Below are 23,177 nucleotides of genomic sequence, written 5' to 3'. Positions count from 1 at the left end.
GTGGAGCCGCTCCCTGTCTGAACCTGTGCGCAATAGAGATGAGAGGAGGACGAATTAGACCCCACCGGCGCAGGTACATCAGAGGTGGGCATGGCGAGTAGGTAGGTGGGGTCGCGTCTTTGCTCCCGACCGAAGGTAAAGAAGCTCAGAGCGGCGCGGAGAGAGAGACCGGAGAGGAACTTGTTTCTGGAGGAAGACGCACGGATAACTCGAGCGTAGCGAGCGGCGCATGGTAAGGAGAGACTTTTTTCTTTCTTCTTGGTGTCGATCGCGGAGCAAAAGTCACGGTTGCGTTTATCTTGATCGCCTGGTGGTGGCGGCGGTTTGAGCTTAATGAGGCAAAGTTAGGAAGAGTTTAAAATGCGATGCGCTCTGGAAACTAATCATCAGTGCGTAAAAGTTGGTTGGGAAGTTGATTTAACCTCCTTCATGTTGGTTCCTACGGAAGTATGGAAAAATATTCATGTTTCTAAGACAGCTACCATTGTTCACTTTTCTAAAACACGAATATCTTAAAAATAAATAAATGGATCGATCTTTAAGGCGTTTGGCACCACAGCTAAGATGTTGAAAAACTAGCTAAAAACGCTGTAGGCTACATAGATGATAACAGATGCATGATTCATGTGCAACAAAACAAAACAGAAATGCAAAGAACAAAACAAAACGTGCACTGAATTTATCTGTTTCGTCTTAACTTATTTGTATGAGCTATATCACTTAGCTTAAATCTTCTGGAAATTACTTGGTGACGTAACTTCGTATATTAGATTAATGAAAACAAACGATTAATTCCACAGTTTATTTACATCATAGTTGTTCAACAGGGGGTCGCATTTCTTTGGTTGCTTAGACATTTTTTATTTTATATATATCTTCCCCCCCATAAATTTAAATTGCTTTAAATAAACATAAACGTGGATCATCATATTTTAATAAATGGATCAGGGGATAGTTTAATATTTAATGCTAAATGATAATAACATTTAATATAGTTTAATATAGAACACATATCATAGGTAGGGGGTCTCTACTTAATCTCTCAATCAGTTTGGGGTCCTTGGCCTGAAAAACATTGAAGACCTTTTACTTACATGATACACAAGTATTTACTCAAATGCCTTAAATTAGATTTTTGTTTTATGGAGAGCAACAACAGTAAAATACTATGGAAGAAACTAAAAGAGGCTAGGCTAACATTTGCCTTTCTTGAAGTCTATTTACTCAATCAGTTCTTACCATTTGTTTATCTCCTTGAGTGAACTATTGTTACTTTAACATGTCGGGGTCACAACCTGTGACCTGGTCTTAAACCTCCCTTCACTCATTTAAGAGTGACCAGGTGTTCAAGGTAAATTACAAGGAGATTTAATCGAGACTCATTCTATTTTTGTCTTTTGAGCTTGTTAAAAGAATCTTTTCTTTTTTTCTTTTTTAATTTTTCAACGCAGACTCTTTCCTCACAAGTTTTGTTTTTAATTTATTTCGTCTCATGCTGTTGAAAAGAAAAGTAATTACCCGGCGGAGACCGACATCCTCAGTGTGTGGTTTCCAGCTTGCTCTTGCAGCACATTCCTACGCTCCGCTGCATACCAAGACACTTTGAATCCCAGGCAATTGTGGCTTTAAATCGTCGAAGACAAAAAAAAAAAGGAAAAAGTTTCCACATTTGTTCTTCTGCTGTTTTGAAAGGTGTCTGTTTGTGGTGACTCACTGAGAAATGACTGAAGCTGTGAACATGTTTCTCAGTGTAACACGCTCCCAAGTACAGGTTATGAGATCTCTCTGGGCTCCGTCCAGAAACTACCTGTCTAATTACAGAGCGGAGGCACTTTCAGACCCGAGAAACAGACTTCACAGGGACGTCTTAGGCCTTATAATCCCTAATTCATGGGTAAACCTTGGGATATATTTTCAGGCTGATGGAACAAATAGTCAGAAACATGAAAATAAAAAAGGATTATGGAGGATTTTTCTTGACCCAAGATGATGGAGGGTTCCGGAGGAATGCTTGTGAAGAGGCAGCCAACTCTGAGGCAGGTGTGTGTGTGTGTGCGCTGCACATGCGTGTGTTTTATATGTTGTCACGCTTAGCTGCTTTCCTTGACAAGCTGTCTGGGCTGCACCCCTCCATCCCTCCCCACACAGACACACACACATGCTCCGTCCTCCTCCACGCCGGCAGTAATGAAATCTCTTGTCGGCGAGGCGTGCCAGCGAGCTCGCAAATGGAGCATCACTGGACTCCGGCGATGTTTATCAGCCCGGGGCTCGTCAGACAGCTGCCCCCGTGTCAGGCCTGCAGATCCGTATCGAAGGGCTTTCGTCCTGCTCACAATCCTATCTCTGTGTGGGAGAATACACGCGACTTCACCTGCACCACATCCGTCCTATTTACCTCAATGTATGCACACACACATACACACATGTGCAGGACATTATGGCTAGAGTTAATCAGGCTTTATATGCAGCTCCTCAGCTTTGCATGAGCAACTTACTTGAAGAAATTGTTACCATAAGGTCAAAGTGAATAGGCAAAACAGCTGTTTGTTATCAAATGAATCCGACACAACAGAAGACTTGTTTTTGTCATTTTTGGGGTCATGTGCCTCAAACATTGGATTGTAACATGAATTAGTTTTTTACTTGCATAAAACCAAAAGAACAAACCATGAGTGATACGTCATATTAGCAGAAATGCAGTTAAACTACCCTGTAGTATTATAAAATGCAAACCTGTGTCCATCTGAGTATTATTATTATATGGAGCCTCGTGCTCCATAGCTCCTAGTTATGGCTTCGTCACGTGTATAAAATGTGAACAGAGGTGCTGGGTTGCATGAGATTGTTGCATTACTCGTAATGAGGAGAAAACCACACCTATATTTCAAAAATGAATAGCAGAACACTTCAGCATCTTCCTATCGAAGCTCATAATCTTGAGTGCAGCGTGTTTGAAAGACGTTTAAATAACTGGTCCTGCTCCGATAAACTATAAACCCACTTGGAAGGTGAACGTCCTGATTTCCAGTCCTGTAACGGGCACATTCCTCACCACTCGCATCAAAAGAAGTTTACATCTCGCTTCAAGAGCTTCACTTGGAGCTCATTGTAATCTTTTTTTTTTTTTTTTTTTTTTTTTTTGACCCAGACAAAACAGTAATGTCTGGTGTCAAGTGTAGTGTGAAGTATGAGTGGGGGCTGCTCTGTAAACAACGATCTGTGCTTCGTGCTCTTCAAGCCGCTCAGAGTTACAAATAAGAACAAAAGTTATTCATGTTTGGCTTCACAATTATTCACAATGAACTATAATTTATGACCTTTCTGCATTTTATTTTTTTGAATCAGGGAGCATTTTATGCTTTCTTGTGTAAAAATTAGGGATACAGTATTTTGTGTGGTAGCCACATGAATGAAATATGAAGATACAAATGCAAAGAATCAATGGCTGAATGAAAATGGGAAAAATCATCCAGAAAAACATATAAAATGGGGCACTAGTAAAAGGACTTTTACTTTTCAAACCCAACCCATTCAAGTGCCTGCACCTGGATTTTTTATGTATTTTGCTGCAGGATTTTAGTTCTTTACCGGTGCACCATTGGTTTGAGTGACACCAGTAGCGCTCCAGCCATTTCCCTTTTATGCAAAGAATCAATCTTGGATTCTTTTAATTGAACTTTTCTTGTGTTCAAATAATAAAAACCACGGGAGTGGGTTGATGAAACAAAGATGGAGACGTTGGAGAAAATCAACATGTCATTACATGATTTTTGAAGTCAAAACTGATCCACCACAGGATCTTGCCCGTGGGATGAATTTGTGCGAGAACACAAACCTTCACTGCAAATTTCAATAAAACTGGAACCTGTTTCTAATTTGTCCACTAGAGGTTGTGCTGTTTTAATCAGAGTTGTGGACATAACGACCTGAACTAAACAGCAGATGGCAGCAATTTGCCCAAATTTTAGATTATTCATAAAAGTAATAAGTCAGGACTTGTCATTATTTATAGGCTATAAAGCTTTTATATTCACCTCCTGAGACCCGAGCTTTTATTTGGTATAAAAACTAAGCGTCATCTTTCAACAGGAAGAAAAAAAAAAAAACAATGTCCTCATATGTGGACACTGGGATTATTTCATTATTTATATTATAATAAAATCATTGTTTATTTTAGTACCTGAACATGGCTGAACAATGAACGTCTGCAAACGAGTACTTGCTAGTTAGTGAGGTTGTAGCTCAAAGCAGCTTAAATTTCATATCAAACTAGAAACTTTAATAAGAATAAATAAATAACTTTTGAATTTAGAATTTGATGGGATTTTGTTCATTGGCCACTTTTGTCCTGTGATCGTCTCTGGCTATCATGTTCTTACCGACTGGTGTATTGACCCTTTTCTACCACTAGATGGCAGACTAAAGTGTCCACTAGCGAGGACAATGGGTTTAAATGAAGCAGAATAAGCTGCAATAAAACTTAATGTCCCCATATGAGGACGCAGGGTCTCTGAACTAAAACCAGAACGTTATTTATCATTTAAAATGAAAGTAATGTATCGCTAATACTCAATATTATCGCGATAATATCATATCGTGACATATTATATCTTCAGATGATGTGAATGTCCATCCACTGTGAAACCAAAAACCTTTTAGCACTTTCATTTTAAGGCTCCTCCTGTCTGACACTTTTTTCACGCACCCTGTCGCCTTTAACGCTTCTCTCACAGCATTTTCAGTGGTTCTCGTTTTTATATTCCTGCTAAGCCTTTGTTTTTCATTCCAGGTTGTCCCGACATGCTCCCTGATATCCGCCTCCCCCTCTTAACTCTCCTGCTTCTTCAAGGTCGGTTGATTGATTTTATTACTGTTTTGCCTTCTGTGCGTCTCCGGCATTCACAGCCCTCAGAGTGAGGACGCTTTTTAAGCGCTGCTTTAATCCACCCGTGTCATTAAAATCAGAGATATTGTGAGAGGAATTAAAATGTAAGTTAACTAACTTAAGCGTTTTCCGATTGCGTTGCACTGCGTGGTTGAAAACGCATGACGACTGACAACCTGAGAGTCTTTACAAGGTGTTTTACTGCTTCGACTTGTCAAGTCTCCACCGCTGAAGAATTCCCATTATCTTCTCTTCAAAGTGATTTCCTGCCTCCTCGTGCTCAAAAGTGCTGCTTGTTTCCAGGCAAGGCCAAGTTCTGCATCGCTTTTATAGCGTATCGTCAGTTGTTCTCTCGGACCCGGGAGTGTCGGTATTCACCCGGGGGGGGAAGAGGGAAGAGGGAAGGGAGTCGTGGGGGCAGTATAATCCCAGAGTTGTTTTCAAAAATGACAGCTTTAGCACCACCTTAAGTATTTATTACTGCCCGTTTTTAAGACTTTGAACTTGAGCAAACCAGACTGCTTCGTCTTGTCTTTGTGGCCCTCCCCTTCGTCCTGTGCTGACAACACAGATGACATGTTGCATGTTATTATCCGTGATGATCCAGCCTGTCAAATTAAATTCCATGGCTAGGTACGAGCCCAGTTCTTGGTCCTGATTTCAAGGGAATTTTGCTTCTATCCCCTCCAGTACGGTGATGGGATTAATGCCAACTGGGCATCGACTCCTCAACCGGAGGATTTACGCTCATTATCTTGCCTCCCGATTTTTTCCCCGCTACCGTTTCTTTCACAGACGTTAAAGATACGCGGTCATTTGGCAGAACAGACGGGCTTTTTGTTCAGAGCACTGGGGGCCCCTCTGACCTCCAGGAAAAGCCGCTTGCCAAGACCCTAAACTTTCCCTGTCAGGAGGGCTTCGGGGCCGGGATGACGTTGGAAGTGGCGGGCGGATGAAAGGTTCAGGATTGTCGAGAGGTCGGAGGCCTCTGGTTTGCAGGTGCTGCTTTTCTGTAATCATTAGTTTTCTTTAATGTTTCCTGACCTCGTGCGTCTCTGTTCCCTCCTATCAATCAATGATTTCCTGGAAAGCAAATAAAGAATGATGCACAGTCCGGTGAATTGGTTCGGTACTACTAGCTTTTGTTTTGTATGCATTTTTAATTTCTCCAAGGTATTTGGGATCAGGAGGAACTAAGATGTATAAAAAAATAAGCATCATCAAGCAACAAAAAAAGAACAAAACAAAACGTGCACTGAATTTATTTGGGTTTGGTCTTATTTGTGTGAGCTACATTACCTAGCTTAAATCTGGCAACAACAAAAAACAGTGTCCTCATATGTGGACACTGGGATTATTTCATCTTTTCTATTCTAATAAACTCACCAATGTGTGACAAGATTGCAAGCTTTTTTAATTTAATACCTGAACATGGCTGAGTAAAACCAGAACTTTGAATAATGAACGTCCTCAAACGAGTACTTGCTAATTAGCGAGGTCGTAGCTCGTTGCTATTGATAAAAATTTGTTAAATTTGTGAGTCATATCAAACTAGAAACGTTAATAAGCATAAATAAATACGTTTTAACTGTAGAATTTGATGGGGTTTTGTTCCTCATCCATTTTTGTCCTGTGATCGTCCGATGAATCCATGTTTTTACCGATTATTGTAGTGACCCTTTCCTACCACTAGATGGCAGACTAAAGTGTCCACTAGCTAACAATGAGTTTAAATTATTATATTATTATTATCCTTTTGCATTCAATATTAAGCTAACCCTTATCCCTGTACTAAAATAAGTTGGATTCATGTTATTGTGTATTTAAAGAAATTTAAAGTTATATGGGGGAAATTTAAAAAATAAAAAATGTCTAATCAACCAAAGATTTTGCGGTTTTGCGAGATTTGTTATGGGGTGGGGGGTGTCTGGTCTGGTCTAGGTGGGTTCTACATGTCTAAGTAACATTCACATGAATGAATGAATGAATGTCAGGTCAGTTTCCCAGCTGAACAGTGAATTATCACAAGATGGTTTAAATGTTATTTACTTCGCCTGTCAGTGGTCATAATGTTGTGGCTGATTGGTGAGGTATTGGGATTATTTTGATCGACAATAAAATAATAATAATAATAAATAAAAAAAAATCCCTGCACCATTTAACAAATAAGCTACGAATCCCCAAAATGTTCCTGCTAAAAGGGAATCTGCTGCAGTGAAGTCGACGGTGTCTTCGCTCTGATGACTTCATAAAGCTTATTTCATGTGCATAAATTGCGAGAAAGAAACAGAGCAAAGCTAAATGTCTTTCTGTGTCCCGACTGAAGAGACGCACTGATGCATGTTTGTAAAAAAAATAAAAAAACACTTGAGTGCGGGACACATGCCCCTCTATCTGTGACCTGTTGGGGTTCCCGGGGGCAACGGGGCATGTTTGCAGGAAATCACATGTCCCGGTCCCTCCTCTCTGAGCCCTACGTTTAGCCTGAATAGACGAACGTCCTTTCAGCGAGTAGGACCGAGAGAATGGTCGTCTCCCTCTCTCTTGTCCGCTCCCATTAGCTTTGAAAACTCAATTATCCGTCGCACGAGGGGTCAAGTTGGAGTTTGTGTTGGCTTCTGGCGGAGAGTTTACGGCTTTACTTAACTTTTCCGACAGCTCCAAATGACAGTGCACGGGTCAGAGCTCCCTGCGTGCGTGCCCTTGTGTGAATGTGTGTACCCACATTATCCATCTGCAATATCAGCCACAACATTATGACCACCTTCGTAATATCATTTAGTGTCTCCACAACAGTTGTGACTCATCAGAGAATGAACATAAGCTATTTTTAGGGTGTCCTGTGGTGTCTGGTAACAAAATGTTGTTAGTGGGGGTTTTAGAAGGGAGGGGCCTCTGTGGATCACCCCATAGATACCTGGTCAGTTTGGGATCTAGTGAACTTGGAGGCCAGGTCAACACCCTGTGCTGTTCATCATGTTTTTTCTGAGTGTTTTTCATGTGCATCCTTCTGGAGAAGGCTGCTGTCATCAAGGAGTGTCATTGCTATGGGGGGGGGCTGGTCTGGTCTATGTGGGTGCTACATGTCTAAGTAACATCCACACATTTGAAACCAGGTCCAAAAGTTTCCCAGCAGAACACTGAATTGTCACAAGATGGTTTAAATGTTATTAACTACTCCAGTTAGTGGCCATAATGTTATGCCTGATCGGTGTAATACTGGGTTTTGTGTGTCAGCTAACTCTTTGGGTAAATGTTGTTTGTCCCTCTCAGTTCAGGAGGGCGCCTCCGTGCAGGAGATCCACACCAGCCATGACAACATTTTAAAGATCAACTCAGCGGGAGAAAGTGAGTGCGACGCCGACCCCGACACAAACAACACAAACAAACAAACACAAACCGTCCAGCTCTGCACTGTGTGCGCCAAAGGTAGATGAAAGGAGCGCGGCAGAAGTAGGAACGACGACATGTCTGGCTGTAATAATCAGTAAACCGGAGGCGGTGGGTGGTCGTTCAGTCAGCTGCACATTCTGACGTGACACCGTCACCACCACAGATTGTTTCTTCCTGCAGCGACATGCATCGGAGAAAGTTTTCCCCTGGTAATAGTTTAATGTGTGCACTGATGGGATAAAGAAGTAGCTTTGGAAAGTTAGTTTTCTTTTATGATACGAAGGTAACTAACGGGGATAATCCACTAAACCTAATGTAATGCAACTCATTCGTGGTCTTCTCTGTGTCTTTTTGTGTGTGATTGCGTTGGAAGTGATGCAGTGCTCTGCAGCCGTGGACGTCCTCTTCCTCATGGACGGCTCCTACAGCGTTGGGAAGGGCAGCTTTGAGAGGTCCAAACACTACGCCATCAAACTCTGTCAGGCTCTAGACGTCGGACCGGATAAGGTTTGTGTTTTTTTTCTTCTTATTTCACCTCTGCTCCCTGTTCGCATCACTCACGTCACTCGTTTGCTCTTGTGATTTCACCCTCGTGCAGGTGCGAGTCGGCGTCATTCAGTTCGGCTCCACTCCCCGGCTGGAGTTTTCCCTGGACTCGTGCTCCACCAAACAAGAGCTGAAGAAACGCATGAAGAAGGTTTCCTACAGGTGAGGGGCTCCTCTCGTCTCTGTCTATGAGCCTTATAGTGGTTTGGTTTGGGTTATAGGGTGGAAGTAGTTACTACAAGACATAAATAATAATCATGGATGTGTAAAATGATTTATAAGCACATGTTTAATTCATAAAGTCAAACTGAATAAACTGGGTTTAGTTAGTACATCTGGTGTAAAATTAATATCTCAGTATTTCAGGCACAAACATCCACTTGGACTTAAGAGTAAATTAACAGGTTGAGGTAACTTTCTATGATTAAAAAACATCTATTAGGATAAAGTAATGACATTTTTATATTATCAAGATGAAATAAAGAAACAGGGACGTTTATGGTTTCATTTATTTTATCATATTTATTCATGTAATGTCAATAGCAGCGCAACCGGCTACCGTAATAACTAGTCTGCGTGCAGTTTTTTTTTCTCTCATGCATAAAAGGCTGAAATTGGGGACAACAACGGATACGGCACCTTTTTTTTTTTTTTGCACCAGTCTTCCTGTTCTGACACTTCATTTTTAGGACCTTTCCATCTTTACCACGCGTCACAGTCACACTGTGCAAGTTTAACCCACACAGACACGGGGAGAACATGCAAACTAAAGTCTAACCTGACTCCACAGGATGAATTTTCAATGTGCAAAAACTACATAAAAGGCATTAAAGGCAATTTTTCTTTAAAAGTAGCTGCTATTCTTATTTGTTTCCACTAGGGGTCGTCCTGTTTTAGTCAGAGTTGTGAGCAACATTCAGTAATGTGCCTAAATTATTACTTTTCTCAGAAGTAATTTTAGGTTTTAACTATGTGCTTCTTTCTTCTTTTAAATGGGACTTAAAAAAAAAAACAAAAAGCTCATTGAATCCTTTCTAAAGGACCAGATTTGCGGGGTGTTTGGGGTTCAGCGTATCCAGAATCTTCCGTTGCCGTCTCCTTTTTGGTTCTGCTCAAAAACTCTCCCTTGAAGCGTTCTGGCTTCGATTAAAACTGGCACCGTAACACTCGTCACGTGCCCACGTCGGGGAGGCGAGGTACGGCCGAATGCTCCCCGGGGAGGGAAAAAAACAAATTAATTTCAGATTAGAGCCACAGCACAGGTGGTCGCTGGATATTGGAGGAGCCGAGGAAGAGGAAGGTAATTTGACCAAATGTGGGTGTTTGTTGTGAGTGCACAGGTTTGTATGTCGATTTTCTCATTATTTCTGCACCGTTTTAACACATTTTGCATCAGCGTAATAATGGACAGAGAGAGAGGAAGACATTCTTTGTCCTTAGTTCAAACAGGTGTCTGAGTTTTGATGTGTCTACATTACATCTTCAAGGCCTCCAAGCTCCAGATAGGCAGGGTTTTAGTTTCAGGGCAGGAAAAATACTGGAAAATAGGAAATACGATAGGACGGCATCTAACCGCATCACTGCTTTTGTTGCTTTCTCACTGAAGAGCTGCAAAACATGTTTTTTTTTTTTTTTTTTTCTTCCTCAGGGTTTTTGTGGCTCCTGTTCTGACTGAGATTTATGTCTGTTTAAAAAAATAAAATACAAATGGGTTTCATGAGCCCTGAGGTGATGAAACTGATCCAACATAACAGTTTCCATCCAAGATGTAAAAGAGGGAATCTGACCGAGAGCAGACTGAGAGCTGCAGTAGACTTCTGCAGGAAAAGTGCATAATCTCTAATTCTGCAGGGTGGGTTGTAAAATCTCTCTGATTATCCAGAAGGCGTTGAATAAAGGCAGCTGGACTTTCTTGAAGAAGTTTCGCCACTCATCCGAGTATCTTCTTCAGCTCTGGGAGACTAGTCCCTGCTTAATCTCTCGAAAACATTGAAGGCCTCTGCTCTAGTTGTTCCGTTTTCTTTTCCCAAACTCCCAGGGGGGGCGGCACCCAGACGGGCCTGGCTCTTAAATACGTCCTGAGGAAGGGTTTCCCGGGCGGCCGCAACTCGTCCGGCGTGGCGCACATCGCCATCCTTCTGTCGGACGGGAAGTCTCAGGGCAACGTGGTGCAGGCGGCCGCCCAGCTCAAAGAGGCCGGCGTCGTCCTGTTCGCCGTGGGCCTGCGCTACCCCAAGTACAAGCGGACTATAATAATCTTAATAATGAATATATTACATGAATTCTTGTTGCAAATCTAATTTCCCATGTGTGTTTGCTTCCCAGGTGGGAGGAGCTGCACGCCGTGGCCAGCGAGCCGACGGAGAGCCACGTCTTCTTCGCCGAGCATTTCCACGACGCCGTCAACGGCCTGTACACCACGCTGAGCACCTTCTCCGTCTGCGGGGCCACACCCCCAGGTCGGAACGCTTTCGCCGAACTTCAGTCACAAACAACAAACACCGAAATATCTACAAAACTCATTATTCACTGTGTCCTCCGGTTCTCCAGGCTGTCAGGTGGAGTCGTTCCCGTGTGAGAGGAAGACGCTGGAGACGGTGAAAGAGCTGCAGGGGAATTTCATGTGTTGGAAAGGCTCCAAAGGGTATTCCCCCTACACGTCTCTGTGTCCCTACTACAGGTAAAATATACAGGGAACACTTTCTGTTTCACAAAGGAGAAAAAACATTTCCCAGCAGAACAAGATGCAATTTACTTCTACTGTCTGTGGTCATAATGTTGTGGCTGATCGGTGTATATATATATATATATATCTAACAACTATTTTGACAAATTCTAGGTTAAATGACCAGTTCTTAAATCTTCAGAAGACAGTAACAGAGCTAACTCTGCACCACTGGCCTCCTGTTGCTCAATGAGCCACATCACAGCTGTGAATCAAGGCGACTCCCACGTCTCAATGTGCTGCATCAGTGTGAGGGTGTTAATAAAAAAAAATAAATAAATAAATAGAAAAGGGAGTGAGTGTAATTCCTCCCGGGGCAAATTAAAATGACCTCTGACAAAATTAATTTCACAGAACATTGCAACTTTACCACAGTGGAATTCCCTGAGGCACATGAAGCGCAATCATGGTAAAATTAACTTTTTTTTTTTTATTTTATTTTACGTTGCACAAAATAGCAGAATGAGAACTGCTGCTACTACGTCTTCTTCTACCTTCTACCTAGACCTTCTTCTGCACCGTTATAGGTTAAAGCAACTAATGAAAGACAAGGAGGCTACTTCAAAGAAAACCCTGAGGTTACATTTGAACCTTTGAACAAGCGGATTAGTGTCCACTGGTGGTTATTCAGTGTTTGTCACAATGTTGAATCTCAAGACCAACATATCCATCATTGTTTGACCTCATCTGTGAATCTCCAACCTCTCTACTGTCTCCTGACAAGAATACGTTGATGCATGACATATGAACAGATTAGGGATACAGAGATGGAGTTTGGTGGTGAGAAAGCTTTTACTTTCTCACAATTATTACGTGTAATTTATTCCCCAGAATAGAAACGGGGGAGTATACAATAAAACCTCAGATGTTGCATTAAACAGTTGCTCTCTTCCTCACAAATACATGAAAATAAGCAAAAATAACTTAAAAAATGTATCTCTTTGGCATTAAATATTGTCTTTTATTCATTATCTGCATTTTGGAGCCTTTACAGTTATATACCCTTTGAGTAACTTACACTTTGACTCCAAAATACGGGACATCCTTTAAAACACACACACGCAAACAGGAACAAATATAAATAAATATAAATGTGCATGTTAATGACGCCACTTATATTAAAATCCTTCTTGCTGACCTGACCCAGGCAGAACAAAGGCCAAAACACGTTGACAACCTACACTTATGGTTGCGGATAAATGCGCTGCCGCCTCCTGTCTTGTCCAACTAGCAGCAAGTTGCAAGTAGCTTCACAACCGTGAGAGCCAATCAGAGAGCGATATTTAGGGTAGAGTCGTGCTCCTGTGGAACTGAGCCACGAAACTAAAAATGATTGATTAAAACTGTGTTGTTTGCAGGTACAACAAGGTTTACAAGCGCCACTTGACCGTCTGCCACAGGACCATCTGTCCGGGTAACCTCCTCTCTTTTAAGTTTCTGCTGCCTCTTCTCTTTCTTGGTTGGCGTTTGTAAAAGTCGCCCTCTTCCCTCCAGATCCCTGTGACTCTCAGCCGTGTCTGAACGGAGGAACCTGCGTATCAGAAGGTGCAGAGAGCTACCGCTGCGTATGTCCGCCCGGCTATGGAGAAGACCCACACTGTGGTCGGTATAATGTCGGCACATTCATAGATAGAGGACGAGCTGCCTGAACTAAAGCCTCCGTCTGTCCGCAGCCGCGGCCTTGTCTCTGGACTGCTCTGTGGACCTGCTCTTCCTGCTGGAGGGCTCGACCACGCTGAGCTTGGAAGGCTTCCTCCGACTCAAGTCCTTCTTGAAGCGCTTCCTGCAGACCGTCATCGGCTCCGACAGCCCCAGCAAAGTCGGGCTAGCCGTGTTCGGAGGCGAGACGCGAGTCGAGGCCCAGGTTGGGAAGTTCAGAGGGAACCTGAGGGGTCTTCTGAAGGCCGTGGACGCCCTGCAGCAGGTCGGCGGCGAGACCCTGACGGGCCAGGCCCTCCGCTACGTCACCCGCCACGGCTTTGTGAGCGCGCCGGTCTACGCCGACGTCACGGACGACCTCCCCCGCGTGGTGGTGCTGCTCACTGCCACCCCGGCCGCCGACGAGGTGGTGGAGCCGTCCAAGTACGCACGGGATAGAGAGATCTTCCTCATAGGAGTGGGACCGGACGGCTTGAAGGGGCAGCTGAATAACATCACAGGAAACCCCCAGAGGACGCTCACCTACACGTCACCGGACAGACTCACTGCCAAGATCCCGGAGCTCAAGGCCAAGATCTGCAGCGTGGATACGCAAGGTACTGACCCAGCCAACGGAGGACTGTAAACAAACGTTTAAATCCTGCATCTAGAATGCGCTCAGTGTGTGGGTCACTGAGGCCCAATAAACATTCCTCATAAAACATTTGTAAGTTTGAAACATTCAAAAATGTTTACGGGCGAGCGGTCTTCTTCCACGGCACATTGGCGCCACCTTAAGGTCACTGGCAAACCACTGGCAAGCATGTGAATCTCTACACTTACTTAAACTTCTCTTATGCTATAAAAACTGCCCATGGAATTTTTGATTTGTTGGTGCATTTGCAAAATCGTCTTTCGCAGGCTGTATATTTCACTAGTTTGTCGGATAAGTACAGCCAAGAAATTAAGAAATACTCGACATGTCAATGATAAATGCTTGGATTATCCCTCGGACATGTCCAGGTTAATAGGTTCTTGAAATACCACTTCTAAATTTAGTTTTGCATGTTCCAACCATAGACATGGAACCGCACCTCACAAGTGAAGCCAAATCAAGTAGAGCTCCCCCTGGTGACTGGCTGCAGTATAGGTCATAAGCTCCACCCCCTCCATGTTAGTGGGCGGGACTTGGGTCAAACTAAAACACTAAAATACACGTTAATCTTTTTTCTTTTTCAACAAAATGGGGAGGTGTAGTCCATATTTATATACAGTCTATGGTTTAAACCACTAACTTTGACTGCTGTAAAAAATATATCCGACAAACATTTGTTAATTTTTTTTCTTAAATCTATTAATCAACCTCAGTACTGATCAAAACTACTAAATATTAATTTTGAATTTGTTGAATTAATATTCAGAAAGTCACATACATGGAGGAAAAACACACAAAATGACATATTTCAATATAAAAAAATGATTGGGAACGGGAGATTTTTATTTTTTTTTACCTGTTATCAGTCTTGGATATGTCAAAGATTAGCAGCATAAATGACTTTTATGCATATTTAGTTTTTGTGCAGCATCAGATTTTCATTAAAACTCCCTCTTGTAGTGTTTGTGGCTTTTTTGTGCCCCATTGACTCCAATTATAACTGCATTTCTTGAATGCACAGAAATGACACTAAGTAACAATGCATTTTACAATCCTGGTGACTTCTCCTGTTCAGAAGGGTTCAAATTTGGCAATTCACCAAAAATAATTACATTTGCTACTTTACAGTGCAAGTAAAAAGTAAAAAGAAATCCCACGTGGCTGTTATTGCCACCAACTGTACATAGGTGATATATGTATAAATATATATAATGTTATAAAATACTGTATAGATTCCTGGTCTGAAAATTAATAATACGAAGATCCAGTAATTCATTTAAAAAAATGGATGTTCAGATGTTAGAATGCTGCAGTATACAATGTTTTCATGCTTTGTTTTTCTTTGCAGGTTGCCTGGGTCAGGCTGTAGACCTGGTGTTCGCCCTGGACGCCTCAGGCGCCGTCGGCCGCGACAACTTTGGCACCCTGCAGGACTTCGTGCGCAGCATCACCGTCCAGTTCGACATCAACCGCGACGTGGCCCAAGTGGCCCTCGTGACCTACAGCCGGCGAGCCACCACCGTCTTCAGCCTGGACACCCACGAGACGGGCTCCGCCATCCTCAAGGCCGTGGGCGAGGCCGACTACGCGGGCGGGGTGGCGTCGACCGGCGCCGCTCTGCTCCACGTCCACTCCAGCGTCCTGACGGTGGCGAACGGCGCGCGGCCCGGGGTCAACAAGGCCGTGGTGGTGGTGACGGACGGCTCGGGCGGGGACGACGCCGTGGTGCCGGCTCAGAGGCTCAGAGACAACGGGGTCTCGGTCTTTGTGATCGGCATCGGAGACGTGCAGCAGGACAGGCTGATGCAGATCGCCGGTTCGGAGGAGCACATGATCTCGGTGCCGTCCTACGAGGACCTCAAGTACTTTGAGGATGTTCTGGTGCAGATGCTGTGTTCAGGTAAAACGTGTCTGTCTATTACAGAGCTTTTTCAGAACAGCCGGTTTTCATTTCTTCTATGGATTGTCATAAAAATCCCATGTGCATCATATGTTTTGTGTTTTTCGTTCCTATTCTTCTGCATTTTTCTTCACAATACACTAATTTTTGCTACGTTAATTGATAAATGCTTGCGTTTAGGAGGTAAAATAATACATATCTAGGTGACTAGGTTCTAGAAACACCACTTCTACATTTTATTTTGACTGTTTTAACATAATACACAGGATGGATTATTCAGTTTGTGGATGCATATGCAGAATATTATAATATATTAAATGAATATTTTATATGGAGCAACGCCCCGTCAAGGAGATGAGATTTTTCGGTTCTATTTTTCTGCATTTTGTTTCATGAGGACACATTTGCAGCCACCTAACGATAGAAAACACATAAATAGATCCTCATAGCGCTGTAATAAGAGCTTTTTTTTTCATATTTTCTTCCCATCAGAGGTGAAGAAGCCGGTAAACCTGTGCAAACCCAACCCATGTATGAATGACGGCGTCTGCATCATGTCAGGAGGGAGCTTCCGCTGCCAGTGCCAAGGCTACGAGGGACCTCACTGTGAAACGAGTCAGTCCTCTGACGTCCTCCTGTCTTTACCTTTTTATTAATCAGCATCCCTTCTTACTCACGCCCCTTTTTGTCTTATCTGTTTATCACTCATGGTTTCGATGCAGAGATAAATTTCTTCTTTGTGGTCTGTTTGCAGGAAGCGGCAGGGGGTCGTCCAGAGGGGACCTCCCGAGACCCGCCGGTCTGAGGAAGAAGAGCAGACAGAGGAAGAGCCACCAGGAGCTGCTGCATCACTACAAACAGCACCGCCGGAGACACGCCCCCAACCACACGAGTTTCACACAGAAACATATATGAACTATTATGGACCGAGGATGTTTGCAGGTCCACAGCAGACTAAATGGAAAGTGAGTAAGCAGCGTTCAGTTTGTGTCTCTGCTGCTGCTGCTGCTTTGTCCATTTTTGTCGTTTGCTCCTGTGTTCACTGGTTTGTGGTTTGACTATTCAAGGATGTAAACTTTTATGTTACAGTGTGTATCTGTGTCATTGTTTTCTATTATTATTTTTTAAATGTATAATCGGTGCATCTTTCTTTCTTAATACAACCAAGAAAAATACCTTCTAGAGCTGCACATTTTAAATATTTTTTTCTATGTTTTACAATTAAATTAATTTAATTGATTTAAGATGTATCCAGATGTATTTATATATACTTTATATGTTTCATTATCACTTATATTAGCTCTATATGAAATTTAATAAGACATACTTAACTAGTACATATCACTTTTGGGAAAAGAGGGGAAAAAATGGTCCAGCTTTAATAAAAACTTAATTATTCCTCATTGTGCACCAGTTGAGCCTTTAAATTATATATATATAATGACTAGTCATTTAAATTCATAGCCATATGAACATTTTAACGCGTCATTTGCCAGACAAACACAGTTCTGTCAAATTAACCTCCCTCATAAATATTTTATCACCATTAGTGGGACTCTAATCACCCTGTAAATGTTTTAAAGCTGCAGCTTACATGAAGTCACCGTTTTCTTTTTTCTGCAGGAATGTGCAGAATTAAAGGCAGAGGGAGACATTTTCACAAATGATTGCCACACCAGGATTTCTTTTTTCTTTCCTTTTTTTTTTTGTCAGTACATTTTTATTTGAATAAAAAGTGCATTTTTAGCTAGCAATACAAGCCGAACGGCTGAATAATGGTGTAAATATATTTACATCTTGGCTACCAGCATATACGAACCAAGCTACAATCTAGAGTGTACAGAATGTCCGATCGCTTTTAAGTGGAGGGGCGTCTTTCTGGGTCAGACGTCAGTGGTTTTCAAATATTTGGCTGTTTGCAATGTTGAAACGTCCCGTTTGTTACACTGGCCAAAATGCTACTAACATCAAATTCCTCCCTTTGAGTAAAAAAAAACAAAAAAAACAACAAAAGACTTTAAAAGGAGTCATTGAACTTATCCAGTGGTATTTAAGGAGACGGCTCGTGTCTCTCTTTGATTGGCTCTTCATAGTCTTGGAATGGAGGCGATGGTGGATGGAGGATCCGGGGAGGGAGGGGGGGGAGGGTTTCGATTTGACTGTCGGGTCTCGTGAGTCGGCGGCTCCTCGCTGAAGCAGGAAGTGGCGGACGGGCGACAAAGGTCGAAGGAGGATTTTCTTCTTAGGTGGTGGATTTCTTCTCCCATTCCTGCGAAGGAGCGAGAGGCCGCAACTCATTATTTGTTCCACCGATACGGAATCGGTGTACGCACAAAAAAAAAAAATCAAAAGAAGTCTCACCTTAGCTTTCTGCAGGACTTTGCCTTTCGTGGCCACCATGGAGGAGGGTCTGCCTTTAAGAGCGGAGGCAGAGTTGACTGGAGAGTCTGCACTAATGCTGCTGTTGGAGGGTTGGGAAGACGACGCTGATGCTGATGCTGATGAGGACGATGATGATGAGGGCGAGGATGAAGCCTGGGGAGGTGGAATGGCTGCTGCTTTAGGCTGAGGGTAAAACAGCAGAGAGGTTAGACTCCACGTTTCAGAGGGGGTTCTGCATTTGCAGCATCATTTGCAGGCGGTCCACTAACCGTGGGCGTGTCCTGGAGGCTGCTGTCCAGCGTGGTCCCCAGCGTGAACGGCCCCGACTCCACTTTCTTCAGACTCTCCTTCACCTCCACCAGCCGCAGCTCCACCTCCACCCGGCGCTGCTCCGCCTCCCGACACGCCTCCTCCCTCTGCTTGAGGCGGGCTTCCAACGAGGCCTGCAGCTTGGGATCTGAGCACACAAACGGGGCAGATGTTAAGATTCGCCCGCCGCTGCAGATGCACGCCACGGGGGTTTAAGCGCGGACGCTACCTTGGCAGGCTCCGAGTTCCTCCTTGGCCTCCCTCCTCTCCTTCTTCAGGCTGGCCAAGCTGCTCCTCACCTCCTCCCTCTCTCTTTCGAGGCGATCACGCTCGTCCGTGTAGCGGCGCATGTCCGCCTCGGTGCGGTTCTTCCCCAGTTTGACCTCGACTGCACCGTGACACCCTGGAGAGGAAGGGTTTTTATCATTTCAGCTCATTGTTTATTTTTTATTTTTCCTGTAGCAGCATAAACAGTTACACACAGAACACAACAAATACATTAAAGCAATATGAATCCAGCACCAGTGATAATATTAAAATACCTACACACAATGATAAGCACCAACTGCTCTATTTATCATTGAGTTTTTAAGAACTTTAAAACCAGACACCAAGATTCTGGTCTATGCTTTTTAAAAAGCATCTTTTTAGTAATCTTTAGGAAACAAGAGTGGATCATTAATAGATAAACAGATTTATTCAAATCTGAGGGACTGACCTTTTGGCTGTAAAGGATGCAGTTTTTCACTAGAGGGCGCTTTGGTAATGTGAGATTACATGATGGAGCTGCATATTGGGTTTTAATGGGTGTTGTTGCTAATCATTACCACATCCAAGACTATAATAACCTTAGAAATAATCCACTTTGCATTCAAATTATTTAAAACATTTCAATTATGCGTGGGTGTTTTTTTTTTTTTTTTAAAGATAAACTTCTAATGCTGTTACAAAGACTGGCATATAAAGGGTTAAAACTCATCGATCTTTAATCAGAACTTTGGTATTTATGATTAAAAAATGATTAACATATTCTACTTTATATAATTTATAGTGTTTTTGTGACCATTTTAAAACAGGATATGAGGGTTAAAGGAGCTTTTATAAACTTTCTGCTTTGTATTAAAAATCTTCTGAATGCGGTTTGACAAGAGGACACGAAAGCAGGATTACACTGAGCTCGGTTAAACCAGCTTCTCCCTTTTTAATACAGAAGCCAGGTGGCTCTCGTTGCGGCTGTGGGTCCTGACCTATGGTGTGCGACTTGGGCCGCGGGGGCAGCGGGCTGCTAGGGTGAGGTAAGGTGTAGGAGCCGAAGGCCTGCGGGATCCCCAGGCTGGCCCTCTTCAGGTGGTCCTGGCTTTGGGATGAGGTCTTGACCGGTTGACTTTGTGGCGGAGCGGGAGTCTGTTGCTCCGCTTTGCTGGTGGCAGAGGCCGAACTGATCCCGTTTAATGCAGCCGTTGACTCTGGCTCGGCTGGCGTCACCTGAAATAAATGTCAGAAAAAACTCAAGCTGTTTACTATTAATATTAATTAATCATTTTTATTCTTTGAAGTTTTCCATGAGGGTGAAACAGAGCATGGGGCAGCTTTGCATAATAGCATAAAAATGTGAAATAATATTAATAAAAAAATAAATAAAAATCCACAAAGAAGGGAATCTGGTATAAATATACGTTTTCTACTTCTTCTGAATTTCTTCAAACATCTCATCTATTATTTTGTACCAATCTTCCGGTAGGAGCCATAATACATGTTATGTCACGTTATGATGACGTCACTGTCGCATGTGACCACGCCCCACCGGAGTGGCCCTGGTGAAATGTAGCAGTAAAATACAGCGAGACCTGGATAAATGCTGATTATCTGATCAAATTAAGAACATCTGGAGTCGACAATGATCTATACGAACTAGAATGGACTTGGAAAAGTGGATTAGTCTCAGTTTCAGGTACTTTTAGTTAATTACAGTGATGAAAAATGTAGCTAAATAAAAAAAGCTAACGCTAAGCGCTAGTAGTAACGTTAGCCATAAAATACTGTAGCATCCGACGGGACGGGAAAAGGATGACGCAACTTAAGAAGTAACTTAAGGTACGACTTCATATATATATATATATATATATACAGCTATATTAATATGGGATTGTACTTGTTTCGTAGTACTGCAGCGATCCATTTCCTTCTCTTTTCTTTATATCTGTAAAAATATACCTCTGACTGCTTTTCAAATCTGTTGGTTCAGTCAATCGCACAACAGCTCTTCCCCTTTTTGAATTCATTTTACAATTTAGACGCCATTAAAGCCTCTGATTCAAACTAATGCTGCTAATCTCCATGTTCAACTGTAACCATGGAGACTTCAGCTTGCTGTGACGTCACGCACATACCCTCTCTATGTTGGAAGGTTTTGTGTATGTGGTGAACTTAAAAGGGTGGAAAAGGACAGTTTTTTTACTTCTTAATCGGTATTTTAGGAGTCTTGGACCATCAGTGCATGTTTGTAATTATATGTTCCAGTTCCTATGTAACACCTCAGTGGTTTAAACCATCCAGAGAGGGTGTGTCTGGTTTGATCCATTTCTTCAGAAGTGATCCCATCTAGCAGCTTCACTCTAGTAAACAATTACATCTAGTTCAAGGTAATGTTTGTGCCTGATATAATTTCACATTCTGTGTGGATACCACTTCCAGAAAGTCATTGTTAATGGGCCTAAAATATGTGGAGATGATCGGTTTCCTGGGAACCAGAGTTTCTCCAGTGAAAATAACAAAACAACAACTTGCATTTCCAACAACACACTCTCATGAGGCTGGACGTTGGTCATTTTCCATGGAAATTCACAGTATTTTATTCCTCCAGTTCCCCGATTCCATTGTTGTCTTATGGTCTCCTTGTAGCCTTTGTACTGTCTATAGATTAGAGAGAGAGCCCTATTGGCACATATAAATACTTTTACCAGAGTATGCACATAACTTCACAGCTAGTGAAGTCTCCATGGTTACAGCCTCTGAGCGGCTTAACAGATGACAATCATAGACTTTGATAGCATCTTAACAGAGCTGAAAAAAAGAGCTGTTGTGCAATTGACTGAACCAACGGATTTGAAAAGCAGTCAGACATATATTTTCGCAGATATCTGCCAAAGAAAAGAGAAGTAAATGGATCACTGCATTATATTACTTCTCAGTAAAGCTCTTAGCGTTAGCATCTTTTATTTAGCTACATTTATCATAACTGAAATGACCTAAAACTAACTTATACTACCTGAAACTGAGGCTAATCCACTTTTACAAATCCACACTAGTTCGTATGGATCATTGTCGAGTCCAATTGTCCTTGTTCCAAATAAATCATAATAAATCATAGTCACACACCTCTTTAGTCTGAGAAGATGAGTCCTTCTGGTCCTCCACCTGGACCATGGAAAGTCTGGACGCCTCTTTGGCAGGGGAGGGTTTGGCCCCGGTGGGCGTGTGGAGGAAGGAGCGCACAGGGACCAGGTCCAGGTAAATCCTGCTGTCTTCGTCCTCTTCTGTCGCCGCCGGGCCCTTTCTGTCTTCTGCGCACGTTTCGCTATGTTCCTGGACGTTGACGTCCTCACAGTTAGACCTGTTGATCTCTTCGACATCCTGCGCGGCGCGGAATAAGAAGGAGGTTAAGGGAGCGGACAGGTGTGCATTGATTACAGATTTAATGGGTCGACGTACCTCTGGATCAGCTAGAGACGCCACGTCGTCGTACAGTTCGTCGGAGTCGTGAGGGGCGGAAGGCGGGGTGTCTATGTAGGTGTTTTGCTCTGAATACCTCCTCTGCATTAAGCTGGAGACGAACACAAAAAGAGCTCTCACTCATGACCTACATTTGCGTACAAATACAAACCTCCTATCTTAGTGGGAGCAAAAGTGAAAAAAAACACTCCACTCACTATAAGGACGTCTTTGCGGCGTTGACGATGGTGGAGATCCTCTCGGTGTTGACATAGTCGTACGTCAGCTCCTCCGGGTCCGTTTTGGTCCCCATCTGTGAGAGCAGGAGCCCCAGCCAATGACCCATATCCGCTGATGTCTTAGCCTGGGAGGGGAGGGAGGGGAGGAGGGGGGAAGGAAAGGGAAAAAAAGATTGAGTACAGACCAAACCCTTGCAACATCGTGGCTTTAAAACCCTCATTGTTTATGTCACATGCCATCTCTCATTTTGAATGAATTTAATTACTCCTAAGAGTTTTACTGTATTAAAACGTCCCAGAAACCCCTTTAAGATCTGAAACATCTATTCGTCGTTTAAGCTCTGACACTTCACCCGCTGAGGACGTGCAAACTGGTTCTCGTGGCAGAATTCTCTGAATCAGCAGTGATGTGGTAAGGTTTTGAGGACAGACGAGTATTCAGTGTGACGTGTGCACGTAAAACTGTTCCATGTTTACAGCCTTTGGGTTAATTTAGAAGATTCTAGGAGGCCAGGTTAACACCTTGTACTGTGCTTCATATTTTGTTTTGAGTTGTTCCCAAAGCATTTTTGTGTGTATGTGTGTGTCCATGTCATGACTGCATCCTGCTGCCATCAAGGAGTGTCACAGCTGTGGGGTGGGGGTGACTGGTCTGGTCTTAGTCTAAGAACCAAAAGTTTCCCAGCAGAACACTGGATTGTCACAAGATGGTCAATGGACAAAATGTTATTTACTTCTCCTGTCAGTGGTCATAATGTTATGCCTGATCGGTGTAACTATTACACTGAATG

General features: G+C 43.0%; 2 protein-coding genes across 3 annotated transcripts in view; one reads left to right on the top strand and one right to left on the bottom strand.

The window, feature by feature from the left end:
* Positions 1–95: 95 nt before the first annotated feature.
* On the top strand, positions 96–16,989 carry vwa2 (von Willebrand factor A domain containing 2). The gene is made up of 14 exons (XM_047608939.1): positions 96–232; positions 4,793–4,852; positions 8,162–8,236; positions 8,655–8,788; positions 8,880–8,989; positions 10,866–11,063; positions 11,153–11,286; positions 11,378–11,507; positions 12,911–12,966; positions 13,047–13,154; positions 13,226–13,807; positions 15,194–15,745; positions 16,238–16,360; positions 16,500–16,989. The coding sequence occupies exons 2-14, from the start codon at positions 4,804–4,806 to the stop codon at positions 16,658–16,660; spliced, it is 2,412 nt and encodes an 803-aa protein (XP_047464895.1). The 5' UTR covers positions 96–232; positions 4,793–4,803; the 3' UTR covers positions 16,661–16,989.
* Positions 16,990–17,426: 437 nt separating this feature from the next.
* afap1l2 (actin filament associated protein 1-like 2) overlaps positions 17,427–23,177 on the bottom strand; it is a 47,252-nt gene continuing 41,501 nt past the window's right edge. For both annotated transcript variants that reach the window (XM_047608937.1, XM_047608938.1), the window contains 8 exons: positions 22,366–22,511; positions 22,148–22,259; positions 21,815–22,069; positions 19,684–19,921; positions 18,666–18,839; positions 18,397–18,584; positions 18,107–18,310; positions 17,427–18,014 (listed from right to left, as the gene is read on the bottom strand). In XM_047608937.1, coding sequence (XP_047464893.1) covers positions 17,988–18,014; positions 18,107–18,310; positions 18,397–18,584; positions 18,666–18,839; positions 19,684–19,921; positions 21,815–22,069; positions 22,148–22,259; positions 22,366–22,511 — 1,344 coding nt within the window. In that variant the 3' untranslated portion in view covers positions 17,427–17,987. The remainder of the gene's footprint in view (positions 18,015–18,106; positions 18,311–18,396; positions 18,585–18,665; positions 18,840–19,683; positions 19,922–21,814; positions 22,070–22,147; positions 22,260–22,365; positions 22,512–23,177) is intronic.

The sequence above is a fragment of the Mugil cephalus genome, chromosome 16, assembly GCF_022458985.1.
Source record: "Mugil cephalus isolate CIBA_MC_2020 chromosome 16, CIBA_Mcephalus_1.1, whole genome shotgun sequence".
In the NCBI taxonomy this organism is placed as follows: Eukaryota; Metazoa; Chordata; class Actinopteri; order Mugiliformes; family Mugilidae; genus Mugil; species Mugil cephalus.
This window is presented reverse-complemented; position numbering and strand designations above follow the sequence as displayed.

Coding starts and splice junctions, on each gene's coding strand:
- vwa2 (XM_047608939.1), top strand. CDS start 4,804: ATGCTCCCTGATATCCGCCTCCCCCTCTTAACTCTCCTGCTTCTTCAA. Junction 8,990..10,865: donor ATGAAGAAGGTTTCCTACAG/GTGAGGGGCTCC, acceptor CCAAACTCCCAG/GGGGGGCGGCACCCAGACGG. Junction 11,064..11,152: donor GTGGGCCTGCGCTACCCCAA/GTACAAGCGGAC, acceptor TTTGCTTCCCAG/GTGGGAGGAGCTGCACGCCG.